Here is a 22256-nt window from a genome sequence, read left to right on the forward strand (position 1 = left end):
TTTCAAGCCAACATCTTAAGCTTCAATTTAACCCTTGGGGATCAGACCTCGTTGTTTGCACCCGCATGCAGGTGAACAAAGGCCTTGCCTCAGCCGAGAGGATGTCTCAGAAATGGCCAAAGTGTCACGCATTTCAGAAATTGGTCAAAATAGAAAAATGGCATTTTTGAACTTGTAAATACGTTAATTGTTATTAGATTGTAAGGCCGTTTTTCCCCGCAATAGTATATGAGAGAACTACAATGTCGAGGGGAGGGGCTGATTTAAGTGTCATACTACTTTAATGGAAATACTACCTCTGGACTACTAACTACTACAGAAAAACTTGAGTAACAAGTTTTGTACATTACACACACATTGCATAGGCCAATTGTCAATGAACAGCTATTTCCATTAGCCAATACCCAGGATATAAAAGTAAAAACTGAAAAAAGTTTCAAGGCATTTAAAAACATTTATTATGTAGAAAACATTTTCTTTTATATATGTCAGCATTAAAGGCCAATTATCACTGAACAGCTATTTCCATTTTCCAATACACAGGATATAAAAGTAAAAACTGAAAAAAGTTTCAAGGCATTTAAAAACATTTATTATGTAGAAAACATTTTCTTTTATATATGTCAGCATTAAAATAGTTTTAAAAACATAGAAATCCAAACTCAAAGGGAGTATTCCAAGACACGTTTTGTTCATTTCAATAAGTAAACACAAAGAAAAATACAAAGCTTGTAATCTGGTCATTTCTGTTAGTGTTTCCAACACTGTCAGTGCCTTTACATCTGGAAATACCCAAGAGCTTAACATACATAAGTCATAATGTCAATCTGTAACAGACGGTAAAGTTGTGAAACAATCACATGCTGAAACCTATATTCACTGGTTGCTACACTGGATGACACTCGATTGCATTCCCCCACCGAGGTCCTTCATGGCGAAAGGGAAACACAGCGGCCATTCTTCTGGCGCGCGGCTGAAAACGCTCCCTCACGTGCGTGTGGCTGAAAACGCTCCCTCACGTGCGCACGGCCTTGGGCTTCAGGAACATCCTGCTGTGCCAGTAATCCGGATTATCGAAAGATCTATCGGCACCGGCGGGTTCCGCGACTCCTACCCCGGCTCGCACTTTGCCACAAGGGCCGAACCCCTGCTGTGTCTCTGGGCCCCCCGCCGCCCCCACCTCCTCTTGCAAATTCTCATACTCCGCCGAGTTCCCGGCTGCCGGGGCGGAGAGCGAGTCCATCTCTTCGTACTCGTACGCCCCTCCCTCCTTGCCTCCCGCCGCTTCCGCCCCCTTCCCGCCTCGGAGAGCCTGCCGCAGGTTCGGCTGTCTGTTCGTGTAGTGATAGTTATCGTCCTCCACGTATTCGTCCTCGTCCTCCGCCTCTCCGCTGACCCTCGCGTCCTTGCGGCCCGTCGTTTCGGGGCGAGGGGGCTCACGCGTCGGGGGACCGTCCATCTCCGTCTCTGAGCCCCTGACGTCCATGTATTCGTAGTCGACTTCGCGGGACGCCTGGTCGTCCGAGTCCGAGTCGTGGTTCGTACCATTGTTCCTGTTCCCGCGGTGGCCTCTGCCGCCTTCACCTGACGTGGCGGCGTCCCCCGAGCACACTGAGTCTCGCGGCCACGCGGAGGACGATCGTCTCTTGGTTGTTTTCGGCCGCTGGACGCCGTCTCTGGTAGCGCTGTTGTGGCGTCTGGGCAGGAGAGACGTCCCGCTTGCCTGCTGGTTCATGTACTCGTATTCTTCAGCGTCCGGGTCTTCTAGTCGTCCCGACGAGTGGAGGCGTGTTTTGGACGTCCTGTCGTGAGACGGAGTGGCTTCAGAGGTAGAGAGTAGGGTGTCTAGAGAGCAAACAAGGGTTTTATAGAATGAGTGAAGGCGATTGTACAGATTTGTCGATTACTGTGAACTCAGAATTTGAAGTAGCCTGCCAAGCAATAACTCTCTTTAACCCTTTCACTACCACACTATCAAAGGTTAATCTTTCACTACCACACTAACCTTCTGTAGTGTGGTAGTGAAATGGTTAACCTTTGGTAGTGTGGTAGTGAAAGGGTTAACCTTCTGTAGTGTGGTAGTGAAAGGGTTACCCTTCTGTAGTGTAGTGAAGGGGTTAACTGTGTGTCGTGTGGTAGTGACGGATGCAGTGAGAGAACAAAGACAGGTCCTGAGAGCGGCTGAGAGGAAGTATAGAAAATCACGCCTCACTGCTGACATCGACACATATCACAACCTCTTGTTAACATTCTCCAAAACCATTACTAATGCCAAAGCTTCTTTCTTTCACCATAGGATCGAGGCCTCTGCCAAGAATCTTCGCAAACTGCATGCTACCATGTCCTCCCTCCTCACTCCCCCCCCACCCCCTCCTCCCTCATCTTTTTCTGCCGAAGACTTTGCGATCTTCTTTGAGGAAAAAGTGGTGAACATCCGCAGCTCCTTCTCCCAACCCCCACCCATTCCAAACGCTGAATCGAGAACCTCATCCTTCACTCTGTCATCTTTCTCTCCCATTACAGAAGCCGAGACCCTGACACTGGTAACGTCGAACCGTCCGACTACATGCCAGCTGGACCGGCTACCCTCCCCACTCCTCCAGACCATAGCACCGGACATCCTCCCATTCCTAACTGCAACCATCAACTCCTCACTCAACTCGGGGGTGGTCCCCACCTCCCTAAAACAAGCCAGAGTCACGCCCCTCATAAAAAAACCAACCCTGAACCCCACCGTCATAGCCAACTATCGTCCTGTCTCTCTTCTCTCCTTTCTTTCTAAAACACTTGAACGTGCTGTATCCAACCAACTTACTGCTTATCTCTTACAGAATGACCTCCTAGACCCCAATCAGTCTGGCTTCCGGACTGGCCACTCCACAGAAACGGCCCTCATTGCGGTCACAGAGGCACTTCACTTAGCAAAAGCGAAAGGCCTCTCCTCTGTCCTGATTCTCCTAGATCTATCTGCAGCCTTCGACACAGTCAACCATCAGATCCTCCTCGCGGCCCTCGCAGGAATGGGAGTGGCTGGATCTGCGCTGACATGGCTGACATCATACCTCAACGACCGCTCCTACCAAGTGTCATGGAGAGGGACTCTGTCGGCCACCCGCCCCCTCCGGACGGGTGTCCCCCAGGGCTCGGTCCTAGGACCCCTTCTCTTCTCCCTCTACACTAAATCACTGGGTAACATTATCACGTCTCATGGCTTCTCATATCATTGTTATGCCGATGATACTCAACTCTTCCTCTCCTTCCCTCCCTCAGATATCCACGTCTCTGAGCGGATCTCGGCCTGTCTGTCCGACATCTCCGCCTGGATGACGACCAACCACCTCAAACTGAACCTAAGCAAAACAGAATTGCTCCACCTGCCGGCCAAATCCTCCCCCCTGACCGAACTCTCCATCACAGTCGAGAATGCAGCTGTGACCGCGTCCCCGACCGCCAAGAACCTTGGTGTTGTCCTCGACGACCAGTTGAACTTCTCTGCTCACATCGCAGCGACAACCAGAACCTGCAGATTCCTCCTGAGCAACGTCAGAAGGATACGCCCCTTCCTGACAAAAGAAGCCACCCAACTCCTCGTCCAATCAACAGTCATCTCCCGCCTCGACTACTGCAACGCACTGCTAGCTGGCCTCCCGGCCACTGCCACCAAGCCTCTTCAACTCATTCAAAACGCAGCGGCCCGCCTGATATCAAACCTACCGAAGTCGGCCCATGTCACCCCACTTCTTAGGGACCTGCACTGGCTCCCCATTGCTGCACGTATCCGCTTCAAGGCCCTCGACCTAGCATACCGTGCAGCAAAGGGAACCGCTCCCGCCTACCTCCGGTCAATGGTCTCTAACTACACACCCTCAAGACCCCTACGCTCTGCATCTTCTGGCCGCCTCAGACCTACTCCTATCCAAGCTCCCGGAGGGTCATCAAAGAGAAGCCGCCTATTCTCAGTCCTTGCCCCACAATGGTGGAATGAACTACCCATCCCAGTTAGGACAGCCGAATCCCGTCCAATCTTTCGCCGTCGACTAAAGACTCACTTCTTCAACCATTATCTGAAATGATTAAAAAAAAAAAAAAAAAAAAAAAAAAAAAAAAATCTAACCCTGACTAACCTTACTGTCATGCACTTGTCCTAATAAACTAACCTACACTGTAACACGCAACACTTGATGAACATTGTTACTCAGCTGATAGAGTTGTACCCTTCTTGCTGTCTTGTCATACAGAACTTGTAAGTCGCTTTGGATAAAAGCGTCAGCTAAATGACTAAATGTAAATGTAAATGTAAATGAAAGGGTTAACTGTCTGTAGTGTGGTAGTGATAGGGTTAACTGTGTGTAGTGTGGTAGTGAAAGTGTTAACTGTCTGTAGTGTGGTAGTGAAAGGGTTAAAGCAAGTGTAGAGTGTCAGTTTTTATGTGTCAGTCAAATTCCTCTCTGACCAATATGACTAAAATATCAGGTTTCTTTTCCCATCAACATCATCTTGTAGGTAAAACTCTGCTTCTGAAACAAAAACCTGTGTGCATCTTTTGGGGAGAGACTTGACTCTCACCCTAACCTAAAATAGAGATGAATATACATTTTTTGGTGAGAATCGATTTTTGAAGTTTTCCGCAACTAAGACATGGAAGGAAATCCATGTCTCTCCCCAAAAGATTTGCGTGCAGTTTGGTTTGGGAAGCAGAGTTTGTGCAACGTTCACACTGCAAGCCTCAGTGCTAATTTCTCATTTATTGCTCAGATCTTTTGTTTGGCTGTTCACATAACTTTTTAAATGTGGCCAATATCAGATTCCAATGTGAATTGGTCACGCTCCTGAACTGACAAATGCGCAAATTAACAATAACGAAGATGAACACTGAATTCACAGTTTAATTTATAAGTTGATGTGCAGTGGAGGCCAACTACAGTAATCCGTGAGGAGGAGGTGAGGAGGAGGTGAAAGAGAGACGTTTCTTCTTTCAATATGCTTTCAAACACAGACATGGTTATGATGCGTGCCCTCAAGTGTTGTTTGTACAGAACTATTACCCCAAATACTTATTTTTTATCCACTTTTTCTCCCATTTTCTATTTTTCTCCCATCCCAATTTCGTATCATCCAATTCAACCCTCCCCTGTCTCGAACGCTGTTTCTTGCCTCCCACAAGCCGGCTGCAATGTGGACTAAGTCATACATAGCACGAGTCCCCTCCGATACTCGAGGTAACAGCAGTCGCATCTTTCCACCTGCGCGGCTCGATCTTTCAGCGTCAGGGGTCTGAGCTTTGGAGGGGCCCCACCCCCGTCGCTTCCTGATTCTACTGTGCAGGCGCACCAACCGACCTGTAGGAGTCGCTGTCCACAACGTCCGATCCCCACCCATCAGTTTTCCCTCCCCCTAATACTGCCAATGTGTATTAGTGCGGACGACCAGCTAAACTGAAAGCAATGTGGAGCGCTGGGCTCGAACAGGCAGATGATCTGTTTGAGCCCAGTCTCCAGTATTCGTGGTGAGCGCCTTGCCCGCCTTACAAGTGTTACATAACGGATGTGCACAAGAACACTTCAAAGTGCTCACCGGCGTGAAACAGGGCTGCCTACTTTCCCCCTTCCTCTTCCTCCTATGCATCGACTGGATCATGAGGCAAACCACAACCAATAAAAAGACTGGCATCCAGTGGAGTCTAACAGAGCACCTCGAAGACCTGGACTTTGCGGATGACATCGCACTACTCTCACACAACCATCAACAGATGCAAGACAAAACCCAGCTGCTAGAAACAACTGCAGCTGGACTTGGGCTCAAAATAAATGGACAAAAAACTCAAGTAATCAGAGTCAATAATAAAAGCACAAACCCCATAACCATCGGGGGCCAGACACTGGAAGAGGTTGACAAATTCACATACTTGGGTAGTGTTATAGCTGTTGATGGCGGGACTGAGGAAGACGTAAGGGCAAGAATAGGAAAAGCAAGAGCAACATTCAACATGTTAAACAAGATATGGAAAACCCGAAACATCAAACTCAACACCAAGCTCAAAATCTTCAACTCCAATGTCAAATCCATTCTGCTATATGGCTCTGAAACCTGGAAAACCACCACTAACATCAACAATAAACTGCAGACCTTCATCAACCATTGTCTGAGACGTATCCTCAGGATCTTCTGGCCAAACACAATCACCAACATCAAGCTGTGGGAATGCACCAAGCAAGAATCAGTGGAGGTCCAGCTGACCAGGAGAAAATGGAGCTGGATTGGGCACGCACTTCGAAGACACAAAACCGCAATAACCAAACAGGCATTAACCTGGAACCCACAAGGCAAGCGAGGCAGAGGAAGACCCAAAAACACCTGGAGAAGAGACACTGAGCAGGACCTCAAGACAAGGGGACTGACGTGGAAACAGCTGGAGAGGATGGCGCAAGACAGACGGGGGTGGAAACTTTTCATCAATGGCCTATGTTCCGAAACGAATAAAAAGGCCTAAGTAAAGTAAGTAAGCCTTGCCCACTGCACCACATAGCCGCCCCCTATCACCCCAAATACTTAAAAGGTAAACACCTCACTGTCCCTCCACTGACCACCTCCATCACACAAAAAAAAGATCAGACCTGTATCCGATTTAGGACCACATATATGAATAATAATTGAAAAGATCACATCTTGAGCAAAAAGAAAATCAGATTTGGGCCACGTTAGCCTGCAGTGTGTGAACGAACGTCGGGCTGTTTAACCCTTTCACCACCACACTACCAAAGGGTTAACACTTTCGCCGCGCCAATACAGAAGGTTAACCCGTTCACTGCCACACGACAAAGGGTTAACCCTTTCACTAACACACTACCAAAGGGTTAACAACTTTCGCTGCGACAATACAGAAGGTTAACCCGTTCACTGCCACACGACAAAGGGTTAACCCTTTCACTAACACACTACAGAATGTTAACCCTTTCACTACCACACACTACAGACGGTTGTGAGGTAGGATGCATGTGGTCCCATCACCTCTCTCCGGGCTGTCCCCGGGGAGCACGTATCCCCTTAACCCTTTCACTAACACACTACAGAATGTTAACCCTGTCACTAACACACTACAGAATGTCAACCCTTTCACTGCCACACTACAGACGGCTGTGAGGTAGGATGCATGTGGTCCCGTCACCTCTCTCCGGGCTGTCCCCGGGGAGCACGTATCCGCCCTCCTCCTCTGTGTCCAGAGACGGGGTCTCTGGCGGGCCTCCGGACACGCTGTCCCTCTGAGACATGTAGGCGCTGTCCTCGCGCTGGCGCTTCCTCCCCAGGCTCCCCGTCCACGAGAGGTCCTCGGACATCTCCAGCTCCACCGCCGTGCCGCGCCCCTCCGAGCTCTCGGACATCGTCCGGGCGGAGTTCAGCCGAGAGCGCGACGGCCACGCGGGCTGTGTGCCAGAGGAGACAACAACGGCATTTTTTTTTAGTCACGAGTCGCCAACTGTAGAAAAAGACAAAAGAGCTGATGTGCACGGAGATGAGGTGTTGGTTGCTTTAAAAACATCTTTGCTCGCTCTGTGAACAATAGTAAATGGTGCGTTTATAGCGATTTTATCCAAATCGCTTTACAACTTTGTCCCTCACATTTTTACCCATTCACTCACACATTCACACACCGATGGCGGAGGCGACCATGCAAGGTGCTGACCTGCTCATCGGGAGCAATTAGGGGTTAAGTGTCTTGCTCAAGGACACTTTGACATGCTGCCCGGGAGGAACAGGGATCGAACCGGGAACCTTCCGAAAACCAGACGACCGCGCTACCTCCTGAGCCACTGTCGCCTTTCTCAAGTCGAAAGATTGAATTTAGCAAAAACTGAGATTGAGCTATAAATCAACGGCATGCATCTTCTAGACTGTTTACTGATAAAGTTGTAAACTATGCGTCACGTGTGGTTTTGCTATGTCTCTCCCCCTCCCCCCATCTGAAAACACACACAATGACCCCTATATCTGACCTGTCCTGTGTTTTCAACACCTGGGGTCATGGGTAGGTATCCAGCCTGGCTTGGTGGTGTCAGCACCACCTTAAGGAGGAAGCACAGGGCAGAGGAGAGGGATGTAGGGAAGGGACAGTTATTATAATGTGAAGAGGTCTTTGCCGTTGAATTAATAAGCCTAGGCCACTGCCTACACTCTTTTACCCAGACTCTGAACTCTGTTGTCTATACTCAATTTATACCTATCTACTGCCTTCACTGTCTACAACTGCCTTACATTGTAATCATAGCTACCTACCTCAAACTATAGTCTACCCATATAACTCATAGCCTTGTACAATAATACTGCATATACCATATCCATATTTACCATATATATATGTATCCACACCTGTCTGAATATACCTGCATATATCCCTGTTTACATACCTGTATATACTGTATCTATAACTGTATATATCCCTTACCTACTCTTACTAGTTATACCACTGGCCAGTATGGCTACTACCATGGTGTATTTATATCTGTATCACTGTACATAATGCTACTGCAACACTGTGTACATACATCAGGTTAGCATTATTACTCAGTAGTACACATTTATATATATTCCAGTTTAATCACATGTACATTGTATATTGCTACTGCACTTTACTGTTATGTTTGCACTCTGGTTAGATGCCAACTTATTTCCGCTGTACCATACTCTATAATGACAATACATTTGAATCTAATCTAAATACCACATAATAAACTATCCATGAAGTTATATTGAGTCAATATAAGAGGGTCGGGATGCAGTTAACACTTTGGGTGCCAAAGACGAGAAAAGTCGTTTCTTGGTCGTTAATCCTTTTTTTCGATATTTTTATTCATTATCCACCCAGGGCGCCTGTTGTACCATATGGAATGAGTCTGAGGTCCCCAAGGTGCAATACCGGCCGCATCCCGCTAGACGGCGGTATCGATTTGATTTCGGGATAATAGCGTATACAGGCAAGAAATGGCAACGTCTATAGTGGAATGGACGTATAGGGCTCTAACTCAGCATTTCATGAATTACCCTAGACCGCTCTAAAACCATACTTATATTCACCACGGTATAACACGGGAACGTATGGATGGAACATTTTCTTCTTTTTCACATACGATGGATATGTGATGTCAAATGGGCCATAGTATTGTATCCATAACTATAATATAGAATATAGTTATAGCTCTACAAACAAGGTGACCGTTCCCTATCTATCTAGTGGTGCAGGGCTCTACGCTAACCTTTTTCCCAAGGAGCACATGTGCTCCTAAATGAAAAAATTTAGGAGCACACAAAGAAATTTAGGAGCACCCAAAAATATTTAGGAGCACAGTGAAAATATTTCAAGTAACAGAGTTTATTTATTTTTTTAAATAAATGTATATTTGTACTGTGCGTGCATGTGTGTAAATTAGCTCTTGCTACAACCCTGCATGTTTACATTTTGTATTTTGTACTTGATGTTCATTAACATGTGCTGTCCCTATCAAATAAACTATCAAATCAAACTACTGCTACAAAAGTAACAGTCACTTAACTTTAACTTTTGCCCCTTTTATGCATACAATGCCTATGTTTTGGCTGTGTTGCTCTTCTAGAAAAATAATCCTTTCAGGGTTGCCTATTGAAATACTGTACACCTCCAGTACAGAAACATTGTTTATGAGTTTGCGTGTCAGGTAGACCATTGATTGACAGTCGAGTCTGCCAATTACGTCACACCGCTTGCACTCCGGCCGTCCGGTGCTGCAGCTGGACCCTATTGCCCACCTCTGCTGTTGATAACGCTAGCCAAGTTAGCTGTACACACATACACAGTGGGCCAGTTACTTTGGTGTAGGGGTGTAACAATGCATCGATCCTAAGGGGAAAATTCAACTGCATCGATTTGAAAATGTTAGAATCGATTATCGCAATTTGAATGTGTACACAGTGTTATGTTGTTATCATGTCCGTTACAGCCAACACAACGACATACGCTACTGCATCAACGTTATGATTAACAAAGCAAGGCATTCGTTTTGTTGCATTAACGTTATATTACTATTGCTATCGCTAAATCTAGGTGTTCTAAAATCTATTGCTATTGGTAAGACTACCGGTATAATAAGTTAGTGTCTCGGAAAATGCTTGCATATCGCAATCAGAGCCCTGATCGCAATGGCAGACTTTCAGGAAGTAAACAAGCCAAATGAGAGCTTCCGATTGGTCATTTGCTTTATTTCCCATGAAACCAGTCACGTCACTCTACTGTGATTGGACCGTTGGCTTGAGTGCAATGTGGGACTTGTAGTTTTTTAACGATTCTCAGTGGAGAAATAAAAAGAACGACTGAGGCTGTAATCTGCACTCGCACGCCGTGCGAGTAATTGATTTTTCAGGTTCGCACACACATATTTTTAGGGGCATATGCGAGCAATATGGTCGCACTGTAGAGCCCTGTGGTGGCCTCGCTACAGATGGCTTTGTCTAATAGCTGGCACTCAAAGTGTTAATAGTATGAACAGCCTTTCAAATACCACATAACAGCCTCATCCGTAAAATCCTGGTGTTAATTTTCCAGTGAGCTGGATCCCTACCCTGTGGCTGTCTGTCCGGGAGAGACGGGCGAGACTCCGGGACTGAGACAGGTAATGGGGAGATGTGATCTTGCTGTCCTCCAGCACCTCCTCCTCCTCACGGTCATCAAGGTCATCCAGGTCATCCAGGTCTCGGCTCCTCTGGTTTGGCTCATCTGGGGGAGAGTCTAGTGGGGTGGAGTCCCCCTGCTGGACAAACATGGAACAACCGTGAACGGCAGAATGGCAGAACGGCAGAATGGCAGAACGGCAGAATGGTAGAACGGCAGAATGGCAGAATGGCAAAACGGCAGAACGGCAGAATGGTAGAGTGGTAGAATGGCAGAGTGGCAGAATGGTAGAACAGCAGAACAGCAGAATGGGAGAATGGTAGAATGGCAGAGTGGCAGAGTGGCAGAATGGTAGAACGGCAGAACGGCAGAGTGGCAGAACGGCAGAATGGCAGAACGGCAGAATGGCAGAATGGCAGAGTACCATGCCTGTATGCCTTTCTGAAATCATGTGAAAGCAGAGGTTTTAAATTAAAGAGTGGCTAATGATACCAGCAAGGCGTTCATTGTCTTACCTTGATCACAAGATAGCGGAGCGGGTCTCTGGCCATCCTGGTAAACTCATTGGCCAGCTCCTTGAAAGTTGGACGGACGTTCTCATCAATCATCCAACCTGTATGATTGAAGGACAAGAGTCACAATTTACCACACGCTCAACGCCTTCAGGAGCTTTTAAATCCAGAACTCAGTGTGAAAGAAAGGTAGTATGGTGTGTCCAATAGACCTTTTATTTCATTTTAAATTTTACAGCAGACATTTTGAAGTATTATATAAACATGGCTGTGTCTGTTCCATTTAGGTGTTCCTAACAATATCAGAGCCCGGGCACAGCCACACCTAGATGGAGTGGACCCTATGTTAATCTGGGTAGTTACAGCTGTGTTTACCCCTCTATCTCTATGACACGTCAAAATGTCTGCTGTGTGAAAGAGATCTAGTGTAATCCTGGTGATGCTGAGCTGGAGTTCAGAGAAGGTACGTGTGAGTGAGAGAGAGAGAGAGAGAGAGAGAGAGAGAGAGAGAGAGAGAGAGAGAGAGAGAGAGAGAGGTAGAGAAAGAGACAAAGAGAGAGACAGAGACAGAGACAAAGAGAGGGAGAGAAAGAGACAAAGAGAGAGACAGAGACAATGACAAAGAGAGGGAGAGAAAGAGAAAGAGAGGGGGAGACAGAGAAGGTAAGAGAGAGAGAGAGAGACAGCGAGAGACAGAGAAAGAGGGAGCGAAGGAGAGAGAGAGAATGCAAAGCCACTCACACTTGACCATGACCATGTAGACGTCTATCGTGCAGATTTGTGGCTGGCACAGACGCTCGCCTTTCTCCAGTATATCGGGAACTTCCTGTGGACGCATCGTTGTGTACGGCTCCGCCCCATATGACATCATCTCCCATACCGTCACACCTGTGTGTAAAAGAAATACGTCAGTGAGTCAGACGCGTGACGAGCATGTGTGCTCTCTCACAGCAGCATGTGTGCTCTCTCACAGGAGCGCAACATAAACCCTTCCTCTGCTTCCCGCTTCAGGCTGTTTGAAAGATTAACCCTTTCAAAGGGTTAACCTTCTGTAGTGTGGTAGTGAAAGGGTTAACGGTCTGTAGTGTGGTAGTGAAAGGGTTAACGGTCTGTAGTGTGGTAGTGAAAGGGTTAACTGTCTGTAGTGTGGTAGTGAAAGGGTTAACCGTCTGTAGTGTGGTAGTGAAATGGTTAACCTTATGTAGTGTTGTAGTGAAAGGGTTAACCATCTGTAGTGTGGTAGTGAAATGGTTAACGGTCTGTAGTGTGGTAGTGAAAGGGTTACTGTCTGTAGTGTGTAGTACTGAAGGTGTTACAAAGGGTCAGATTAAACCGAATATATATATTTATTGCTTGAGATCCCATGTATAATATTTGTATATCGTCTGATATCCCTTGTATATTCTTTGTACATATACACGGAATATCCCTTTACCTAGGTACAGGCCAGACCATAATATTCGTTCTCCTATTGGACAGCGACCCCCTAGGCGCCACGGCCATACCCCCCAATGCCGAGTTCAAAGCCACCGCCAAGGCTTGTCTCAACATGCCCAGTTTTGCGCAGTAATACGAGACAGAACTGAGGTTGGCACTAGATTATTCACCTTACGTATAAATACGTCGCAGGTGGATACAGCAGCACTTAGCCTAAAGTCAGTGTTACCCTCAAACGAGTTAACCCAACAAGTTGAAGCCTTCATCACGAGTCAACGACCAAGTGAAGTGAGCAACCTTGCGTCTAAATAGAGCACTTAGAACCGCGTGCGAATAGTATAGTAAAAGTGTCAGAGCTTAGTGAAATAACGTCAAGTTCGACCTAGTTAAATGTGAAGTACCGTGCACAGGAGAATCTACACCGGTGAATGCAGAGCCTTTTCCGGCTGGATTATTATTGCTTTGGTACCGTGGCTGCTGGAGCAGAGAACCGTCTACCCCGCTGCTGTGTGGGATTTACCCGTGAGAAGCATCACTCGAGCCCGTCTCTAGGAAGAGGCTGGCTGGCCTTTATCCATGCTGTCCTGCATACTTGGATTATAGCTGCTGCTTTTTGTCTGCCGATCAAGGGGAGTATATGTACCGCCTCCCGTAGCTGGAGCTTATTGATTCCTCGTTGATCCAGACTTTTGCATCCGAACATTCCTCCCCCCTGCTGGCTTACAACCGGAGGGAACCCCTTAGTATCTCCAGCTGACCTACGAGTGTGCCTTATATAATTCTTATGCTACAGGTGGTAGTAATTATCCCCTTCGTAATATGCTCATGGATTTACGCTCTTGACCTATTCATGCACATTCTTCGCCTTACAAGCGCAACTCTAATTATTAATAAATGTAAGATAATCTTGGTGCTCTTCTAATAAATATTACAAACAGTACTTTCCTTGTTAAGCCGTGTTATTGTGTGGGTGTTCATCACATATACATGTGTACTGTATGGCCAGTAGTAATGTACATAACGCAGTAGTGGTTTAATGATACCATACTTATTCAATCCAGTCAGGGAATTGTACCCCTCAGTTACAGAAGGGTTAACCGTTTGTAGTGTGGTAGTGAAAGGGTTAACTGTCTGTAGTGTGGTAGTGAAAGGGTTAACATTATGTCGTGTGGTAGTGAAAGTGTTAACTGCCTGTCGTGTGGTAGTGAAAGTGTTAACCGCCTGTCGTGTGGTAGTGAAAGTGTTAACCGCCTGTTGTGTGGTAGTGAAAGTGTTAACCGCCTGTCGTGTGGTAGTGAAAGGGTTAATGCAAAACTCACCGTAGCTCCAGACGTCACTCTGATGTGTGTATCTGCGGAACAAGATGCTTTCCAAGGCCATCCATTTGATTGGTGTCTGAAATAAAAACACATGCATTTTCACTCTTGGTCCCATCGATGAAACCATTTGAAAATAAACTATTTGTAACAATGCCAGATGTGTACGTTCAATTATTATTATTTGTATTTATTTAAAATAGGTACAGTACATATTAATGAAAATGTTCACGTAAATATGCCAGATTATAGCCAGAGGCTGATTCCCATCTGTAGTCCCTTAGCAGAACCGATAAATTATAAATGTACACAAATGTGACAACAGTACTATACAAGTTACTAAACTGCATAATCACAAGAACAAACAACAGTACATGTACAAGTTACTAAACTACACAAACTTCACAACCAGAAAAAAACGACCATAGACAAAACAGACAACGATACGATACAATGTGTGATGTGGCGAGGCAAACCGGGAAATAGGACCATAAGTTTAAAGTGCTTTAGGTACCAAGTGTTAAACTGACTGGTGCTTGTGCCAGAGTGCTAATGTGCTAATTTGATTGCACTTGCATTGTAAAGTGCTGGAACAGATTGCACGTTAATTGTAGATTAGCACGTTGGCCTTTTGCACAAAATGTCAGTATTGCACAAGCTATCGCACTGGATAAGCATACGTAGATTAATTTATGTACGCATTTTGCAGAAAGTTGTATACACAGATTGTAATTGTATATACTATTGTAATTAAAAATGAATGTGAGCAGTCGAAGCAACAAAGAGACTACTGGAACTAAACAACAGGATTGTTGAGCCACCGTTTAGCATCTCTTTAATGACCCATGAACCGTTGCATGATATCCTGATAATCATTTGCCTATTGGGATACGCGCCATATCTTTATTGAAAGAATGACGAACCTTGACCTCGTTGTAAAAGTACTTCTTGTCGTCAGGGTACAGCAGGTCTGAGATGCCGTAGTCTGAGATCTGGACCATGTAGTCATTCTTCAGGAGAACGTTCCTGGCCGCCAGGTTCCTGTGGACCATCCTGTTCTCCTCCAGGTAATACATACCCTGACAGCAGAGCAGAGGCAACACCCGTTTCAAGGTCAGGTTCAAGTTCAAGTTCAAGTTTGTCACATATATAAGGTCCATGTACATTATAGTGAAATGCTTGGTTCTGTATGACCCCCTGAGATTGTGCTACATACATAAACTATGGTGTAATGTTTAAAAAAGTGTTTAACCCATTTAGACCTAAAACGCCTGCTAATAATGCATTATATAGCAACACAAATGTGTTTCCCGGATTCAATGGGTTAAAGTGAATGTTAAAGGTGAATGTTTTTTTTGTATCCCCTTTTTCTCCTCTTTTTCTATTTTTCTCCCATCCCAATTCCAATGTGCCAATTCTTTCCTCCCCTGTCTTGAACGTTGCTCGCATATGCCCCCCACTGGCCGATTGTAGGGAGGATAGAAGCCTTGCATCACGTGTCCCCTCCGGTACACGAGGAGGCAGCCTGTCACATCTTTTCACCTGCCAGCACGGACTCTCATTGGCGAGGTGTAACGTGTGGGAGGCTCACACTACCCCCGCCATTTCCTGTCTCTGCTGTGCAGGCGTCCCCCAACCGACCTGTAGGAGTCGCTGTCCACAACGTCCAGATTACCACCCATCGACTTCCACCCGCTAACTCTGCCAATTGAGTTAGTATGACGGCTGGCCCAAGCCGGAGGCAACGCCGATAGCCGGAGTCGAACCCGGTGTCTCTTGCATTGGTGACGAGCGCAATGTCCGCTGCACCACCCAGCCGCCTTTAAAGGTGAATGTTTAAAGTGGATGTTGTGTGCAATGAATGTAGAACTTGAGTAGTTTTATCTTGAATAACACCAATAACAACAATTTAAACTCATGGTATCAAAATAAAACAATGTTTCCCTCTCCTTGGACCAAAGAGTGCCTTCATACATACTGTGATTCAGCAGCCCTTCCTCTATATGGGCCTTTAACCTGGCGGTACTTTACCTTTGCGATCTGCACACACCAGTTCAGCAGCCTCTGAGGACTGAGGCTCTCCCTGCGCTGCCTGATGTGCTCCAGCAAGGACCCCTGGGCGCTGAGCGGGGTGACCAGTTGTAGGCAGGCACCCGGACAGATGCCTAGGATCCTGACGACGTGAGTGTGGTCCAAGCTTCCCATCGACCGCATGTGCTGCAGGGAGCGTAAGCAATTTTTTTTTACCACAAACATTGTTAACATTATAACATTATTAGCTAAATCATTCAACTGGAAAAAAGAAGGGGTGATTTTAAGTGTTAAAGGGGACATATTTGAAAATTAAATGTAATTAAATATATGCATTTATATAGCACTTTTATCCAAAGCGCTTTACAATTTCGTTCCTCACATTCACCCATTCACTCACACATTCACACACCGGCGGTGGAGGCAACCATGCAAGGTGCCAACCTGCTCATCGAGAGCAATTAGGGTTTAAGTGTCTTGCTCAAGGACACTTCGACACACTGCCCGGGAGGAGCGGGAATCTAACCGGGAACCTTCCGATTACCAGACCACTCTACCTCCTGAGCCACTATCAGCCCCCCATTTTACCACTCAGATTATGCATTCTAGCAGCCTCTATACCCCTCTGTTTCAGTCCTGTTCTCAATGGGCTGTTTATGTGCCTGTAACCTGTACAAATACCATAATTGTCGTACATCTAGCAGTGGCGTGCGAGCCTGTACCGTCGAACAAAATGTTGTCAGAAACGTACACAGGCGGAGGCGGCCGGGTAGCGCAGCGGACTAAGCGTCTGTCTACCACCGCAGAGATAGTGGGATCGAATCCAGCTGCGGTAACTCCGGCATGGTCGGCCGTCCATACTGACACAATTGGCAGTGTCAGCGGGTGGGAAATCCGGTGGGGTGGGTCCTGGTCGTTTGTAAACAGCGACTCCTACAGTTCGGTCGGGGTGCCTGCACAGCAAGGGAAGGATCTGGGGGAGGTAGTGTGACCCTTCCACACATTACACTCCCCCAGTGAGAGTCCGCGCTGCCAGGTGAAAAGAAGCGGTGGGCTGGCTACACATGTGTCGGAGAAAGCATGTGATAGTCTCCGCCCTCCCAGACCGACGGTAGGGGGGCGTGTATCACTTCCGCAACGGATTTAGTCGGATTTCGGTTTCCGGGTTCGCCTGATTGGCCGCGACGGCCACGTGACACGCCGTGGCACGCCCCCGCGGCAGCGCCAGGCTGGCGTAGAGTGCGTGACGACCAGGAAGGGGATTGGGAATTGGCATAACGACTAACATTGGGATGGGAGAAAAAACGGAAAAAGGAGGGGGGAAAAGATAATAAAAAAGAATAAAATAAATAAACGTACACAGGCATTTGATCAATATATTTTCACACGCACGTTATTGACTACAGCGATTGTGGCTGCAATTCTGAATCTTGTCACAGCTGAAGTGCAGAAAAGGCACAATGCACATATTTAACATGTTCTCAGTGTTAAAACAACCCCTCATTCCGGTAAAAACAATGCAACACACAGGAAAAGGTCAGGTTCACAATAAGTCCCCTTTAAGTGAGAATGTAGGTGTGTAGTTGTGTGTAGTGTGTAATGTGTAGTGTGTAGTTGTGGTCTCACATCTGTGATCTCATAGAAGGTCTGGCGACCTGTGCGATCATGAATGGTCTTTATGGCCACAGGGAGTTTGACTGTATCTCCTTCAGGAATCCAATTGCCCTGTGAGGTGGAGAGGGGACCGGAGATGGAGAGCGGAGGGGAGGTGGAGAGGGGACGGGAGGTGGAGAGGGGAGGGGAGGTGGAGAGGGGAGGGAAGGTGGAGAAGGGACGGGAGGTGGAGAGGGGAGGGGAGGTGGAGAGGGGAGGGGAGGTGGAGAGGGGAGGGGAGGTGGAGAGGGGAGGTGGAGAGGGGAGGGGAGGTGAAGAGGGGAGGGGAGGTGGAGAGGGGACGGGACGGGGAGGTGGCGAGGGAAGGGGAGGTGGAGAGGGGACGGGAGGTGGAGAGGAGAGGGGAGGTGGAGAGGGAAGGGGAGGTGGAGAGGGGAGGGGAGGTGGAGAGGGAAGGGGAGGTGGAGAGGGGAGGGGAGGTGGAGAGGGGAGGGGAGGTGGAGAGGGGAGGGGAGGTGGAGAGGGGAGGTGGAGAGGGGAGGGGAGGTGAAGAGGGGAGGGGAGGTGGAGAGGGGACGGGACGGGGAGGTGGCGAGGGAAGGGGAGGTGGAGAGGGGACGGGAGGTGGAGAGGAGAGGGGAGGTGGAGAGGGAAGGGGAGGTGGAGAGGGGAGGGGAGGTGGAGAGGGAAGGGGAGGTGGAGAGGGGAGGGGAGGTGGAGAGGGGAGGTGGAGAGGGGAGGGGAGGTGGAGAGGGGAGGGGAGGGGAGGTGGAGAGGGGACGGGAGGTGGAGAGGGGAGGGGAGGTGGAGAGGGGAGAGGGGAGGGGAGGTGGAGAGGGGACGGGAGGTGGAGAGGGGACGGGAGGTGGAGAGGGGAGGGGAGGTGGAGAGGGGACGGCAGGTGGAGAGGGGAGGGATACAGATGACTTTGACATCAATAACAAACAGGAACCTGGCATTCTAGAGTGGACTTCAGCTGATTTCTGGTCAGTTGTTGCCACAGCCAAATATGTATTGACTGACTGTTGTTGATGATGGAAAAAACTTCCAAATAGAGAAAATGTATGATATTTTGCCAAACTGTATAATAATCGTTCATTTTGTTTTGATACTAGCACGGCAGCAAAGCCCAGCAGGAAATCATCTATGGTCGTATCTGTTGCATAGCATCGCACCAAACCTTCCAGTAAAACACATCTATGTTGGGTCATCTGTTGAATTAGTCATTGGTTATCATGATCATAATCAGAAGGGGTATTGTACAGACAATTTATGATGATGTCATACCTTGTGGACGGAGCCAAAAACTCCGTTACCCAGCAGCTTGACCTTACGCAGCTGCGAGACCTTCAGGATCCGTACGTCAACTTTGGCTCCTTTCTCACTGGGCTCAAAACTCTACGGACACCAAAGACTACGTGTTAATAATATAAACCCACTATCCTACAAACCCGGTAAGTAAGAAGAGAATATAACGAAATACAAATGGTAGCTTCTGACCAACCTGATCTCCATTCTCCATGTATCTCCTCATGGCTCGCTTGCGACGGATGACGAGGCCTCTGCGGTACAGACTGCTTAGAACAAAGACGGAGAACCCGACCACTAGGAAGGCGATCACTCCCAGTACGATGGCCGTGGTTGGGCTGGAGGGAGAGGAAACGGCAGATGACGGACACAGTAGATTAACATCTAGACAATCGTGTGTTGGTGATTTCATACCTGGTTGCACTGTGTTTTAATGACGACACGTGCACGCGTGCACTCCCGCGCATAAATGTTCCCTCGCGTGTGCACAGACTAAAGACAGTGCCTAATTGCCTCTAGGAATGGAATGTAACACATTTCATTCACACGTTTTGTGTGAATGTATCTGAGGACGTATTTGAACACACCTGACGACTTGAGCTATTGTTATGCAAAGTAGCCAGGTGGGCAAGTTGGCACATCAGTCGAGTGCAGCGCATTCCTGTATGCACGCGCGTGCACATCCGTGCATGTTCGTGCGCATGCTTCTGCGCACAGAGCCGGTTGCTCTGCGTGCAACCCCGTCCCATGACCAACGCACCCCACTATAGTAGATTAACATTTTGATAGTCTACGGCTCTACGCAGTGGCAGCCGGCACTACGTACATTCGGAAGGGGGGGGGGGGGGGGGCCTGCTGACCTGCCCTGAGGACAATGCGAGTTCGTTCTACCAGGAACAGTAGGTTTGCGTCGTACCATTTGACTATTTTGTCTATACCTGTTGAATTGCATATTTGAAATTACTGGCTGGTTGTCTAAACCTTCATCTTGTTTGATTCACGTTTTGTATTTACTGACTGGTAAACTAACCCTTGTTTTTCTCTCTCTCTTTTGGGTGCAGAATTATTGAAAGGGGGGTGTTGAGAGATGCTCAAAGGATATATTTATCGTTGTTTTATATAGCAGGACACCAACTTGACTGGAACCAGAGAGGAGCCTACATACAGTGAGCACAATACAAATCCTAAATCCCACTTCAGAAAACAGTGTAATTTTTTTGCAAAGAAAATGTTAACTTTTTGTAATGTTTAATTTATACACACTTGGTAGTGAATGAATGAATGAATGAAAACTTTATTTAACAGATTGCAGAATGGGTACAATACAGTACGGCTCAATACATACAATTGTTAAGGGGATGCAGACCTGAGAAAGACGTTTGTCTTGTTTCCATCAGGGTCCCCCATTTTCAATTCATATAGACATATATGACATACATGACATACAGATAGTCAGTACTGCTACATCTATACATTTATGACATACCAGATTTGCAAATACAGTACTGTTTGTGATACAGAAGGAGTCAAGAAAAGGGAGTATATACATTTGACGTAGAAACTGTACATTGGAGGAGGTTGGGTGGGGGGGGTTGGGTACATTGGGATATTGACAACCATACTGGGTAATTTACATTGGAGGTGGTTGGGGGGGGGGGGGCGGGGGGCACACTGTATAAACAAGTAACACTGTACATTGAGGGGGGGGGGGGGGAGACACTGTACAAACAAACACAATTGTACATTGAACTATTGACAAAACCATACTAGGTAAATGACTGTACATTGGAGGGGGTTGGGTTAGGATATTTACAGGGGCCAGTGTTGAATTGCAGTCTCCCGTAGGTGTCCCTTGAGAGAGGTTTTGAAAGTGGGTAGTGATCCACATTCCTTTACAGCTTTGGGTAGGGCGTTCCACATTGATGTGGCATAATTGCGAAACGTGTTTAGTCCCTTATTTGAGCCGAATCTGGGTTTAACATGATTTGTGGAGCTCCCTCTGGTGTTGTGATCGTGGTATTCACTGACCTTTGGGAAGTATTTTGACATGTACATGGGTACCTTGGTCGTGTAGTGTATCTTGTAGACCAGGCCCATTGCAAGTTGTTGTACTCTGTCGTCTACTCTAAGCCATCCTAGGTTGTCGAAGTGGGCAGGGGTGAGGTGGGTTCTAGGAGTAAGGTCAAGCAGTAGTCTGACCAGTTTGTTTTGAGATGTTTGTAATTTTGTTTTTAGCGCCTTTGAGGTGCTTTGGTACCATGAGGTGCAAGCATAGTCGTAGTACCCCTGAATGAGTGCTCCTGCCAGAGTCTTCAGGGTGTTCTTGTTTACCAGAGAGGAGATCCGGTACAAGAATCGAGTTCGTTGGTTGACTTTTTTTATTACATTGGATGCCATTTTGTCACAGGAGAGATTAGCCTCTAGGATGGAACCCAGGTAGGTAATTTCATCTTTCCTTGTGACAATATTGTCACCCACTGTAACTGAGAAGCCGTCGGTCTTGCTGAGTTTGTTATTTGAACCGAAGAGAATGGACTCTGTTTTGCCCATGTGTAATGATAGTTTGTTATCAGCGAGCCATATGCAGATTCTGCCTAGTTCCGAGCTGAGGGTTTTTTCAACCTGTAACTTGTTCTTGTCAGAGACCAGCAGGGCTGAGTCGTCCGCAAACAGGAACAAGTTGCAGTCACAAGCTGACGACATGTCATTTGCATAAATTAGGAACAGTAGCGGTCCTAGTATGCTTCCTTGTGGAACACCAGTAGTAAAAAGTTAAATGAGAGGGCATGGAGGAGGTCCGCCCTGCATGGAATGGAGCGGGCAGCCTGTCAGGGAACCTCTCTCCTAGCCCTTTTGAATAGCTCTGTCAAGATAACAAATCACTATATGAAGGGAATTTTATAGTACACAGCTCTTTGAAGGTATGGAAACAGATTAAAACATACTTGAAAGCTCCAAATATGTATACAGTCCAATCTGTGATAACCATGCCTTTAAACCAGTGGTCACCAACCTTTTTAAGCCCAAGATCACTTTTTTTTTTTTGGTGAAGGCAAGATCTACCCATTGAAGCGTTGAGAGAAAAAGACAGCCAATATTGTACTTTAAACTAAATGACTTTTATTTGCCTGTATTCTAATTACATGCAATGCTTTGGTCCAACATTAAAACGTCAAAGTAGAACTATTGTGTACTTTCTCAGTCAGTGCTAAGTGCAGTCATCTTATGCAGCATCACTTTTCACATCAAAACAAAAGTAGAACTGTAATGTGGACTTTCTCAGTCAGTGCTAAGTGCAGTCAGTGCTAAGTGCAGCATCACTTTTCACATCAGAACAAAAGTAGAACTGTAATGTGGACTCTCATATTATTAACATTGACAAACATATTTACAATTAGCATT

The 22256-nt window shown here is 46.9% G+C and overlaps 1 protein-coding gene across 3 annotated transcripts in view; it reads right to left on the reverse strand.

The window, feature by feature from the left end:
- Positions 1–393: 393 nt before the first annotated feature.
- The window catches only part of erbb3a (erb-b2 receptor tyrosine kinase 3a), a 72221-nt gene continuing 50358 nt past the window's right edge, over positions 394–22256 (reverse strand). The window contains exons 18-29 of one of the 3 annotated variants that reach the window (XM_084316181.1): positions 19051–19192; positions 18834–18944; positions 17559–17657; positions 15933–16118; positions 14825–14980; positions 13905–13980; positions 11890–12036; positions 11152–11249; positions 10587–10772; positions 7992–8060; positions 7166–7421; positions 394–1845 (exon numbers count right to left, since the gene is read on the reverse strand). In XM_084316181.1, the coding sequence (XP_084172307.1) occupies positions 1016–1845; positions 7166–7421; positions 7992–8060; positions 10587–10772; positions 11152–11249; positions 11890–12036; positions 13905–13980; positions 14825–14980; positions 15933–16118; positions 17559–17657; positions 18834–18944; positions 19051–19192 (2356 nt within the window). In that variant the 3' untranslated portion in view covers positions 394–1015. Of the gene's footprint in view, positions 1846–7165; positions 7422–7991; positions 8061–10586; positions 10776–11151; positions 11250–11889; positions 12037–13904; positions 13981–14824; positions 14981–15932; positions 16119–17558; positions 17658–18833; positions 18945–19050; positions 19193–22256 lie in introns of all 3 variants that reach the window. The other 2 variants (XM_084316180.1, XM_084316182.1) reach the window with 2 other exon arrangements.

The sequence above is a fragment of the Notolepis coatsorum genome (assembly GCF_963971535.1).
Source record: "Notolepis coatsorum genome assembly, chromosome: 6".
In the NCBI taxonomy this organism is placed as follows: Eukaryota; Metazoa; Chordata; class Actinopteri; order Aulopiformes; family Paralepididae; genus Notolepis; species Notolepis coatsorum.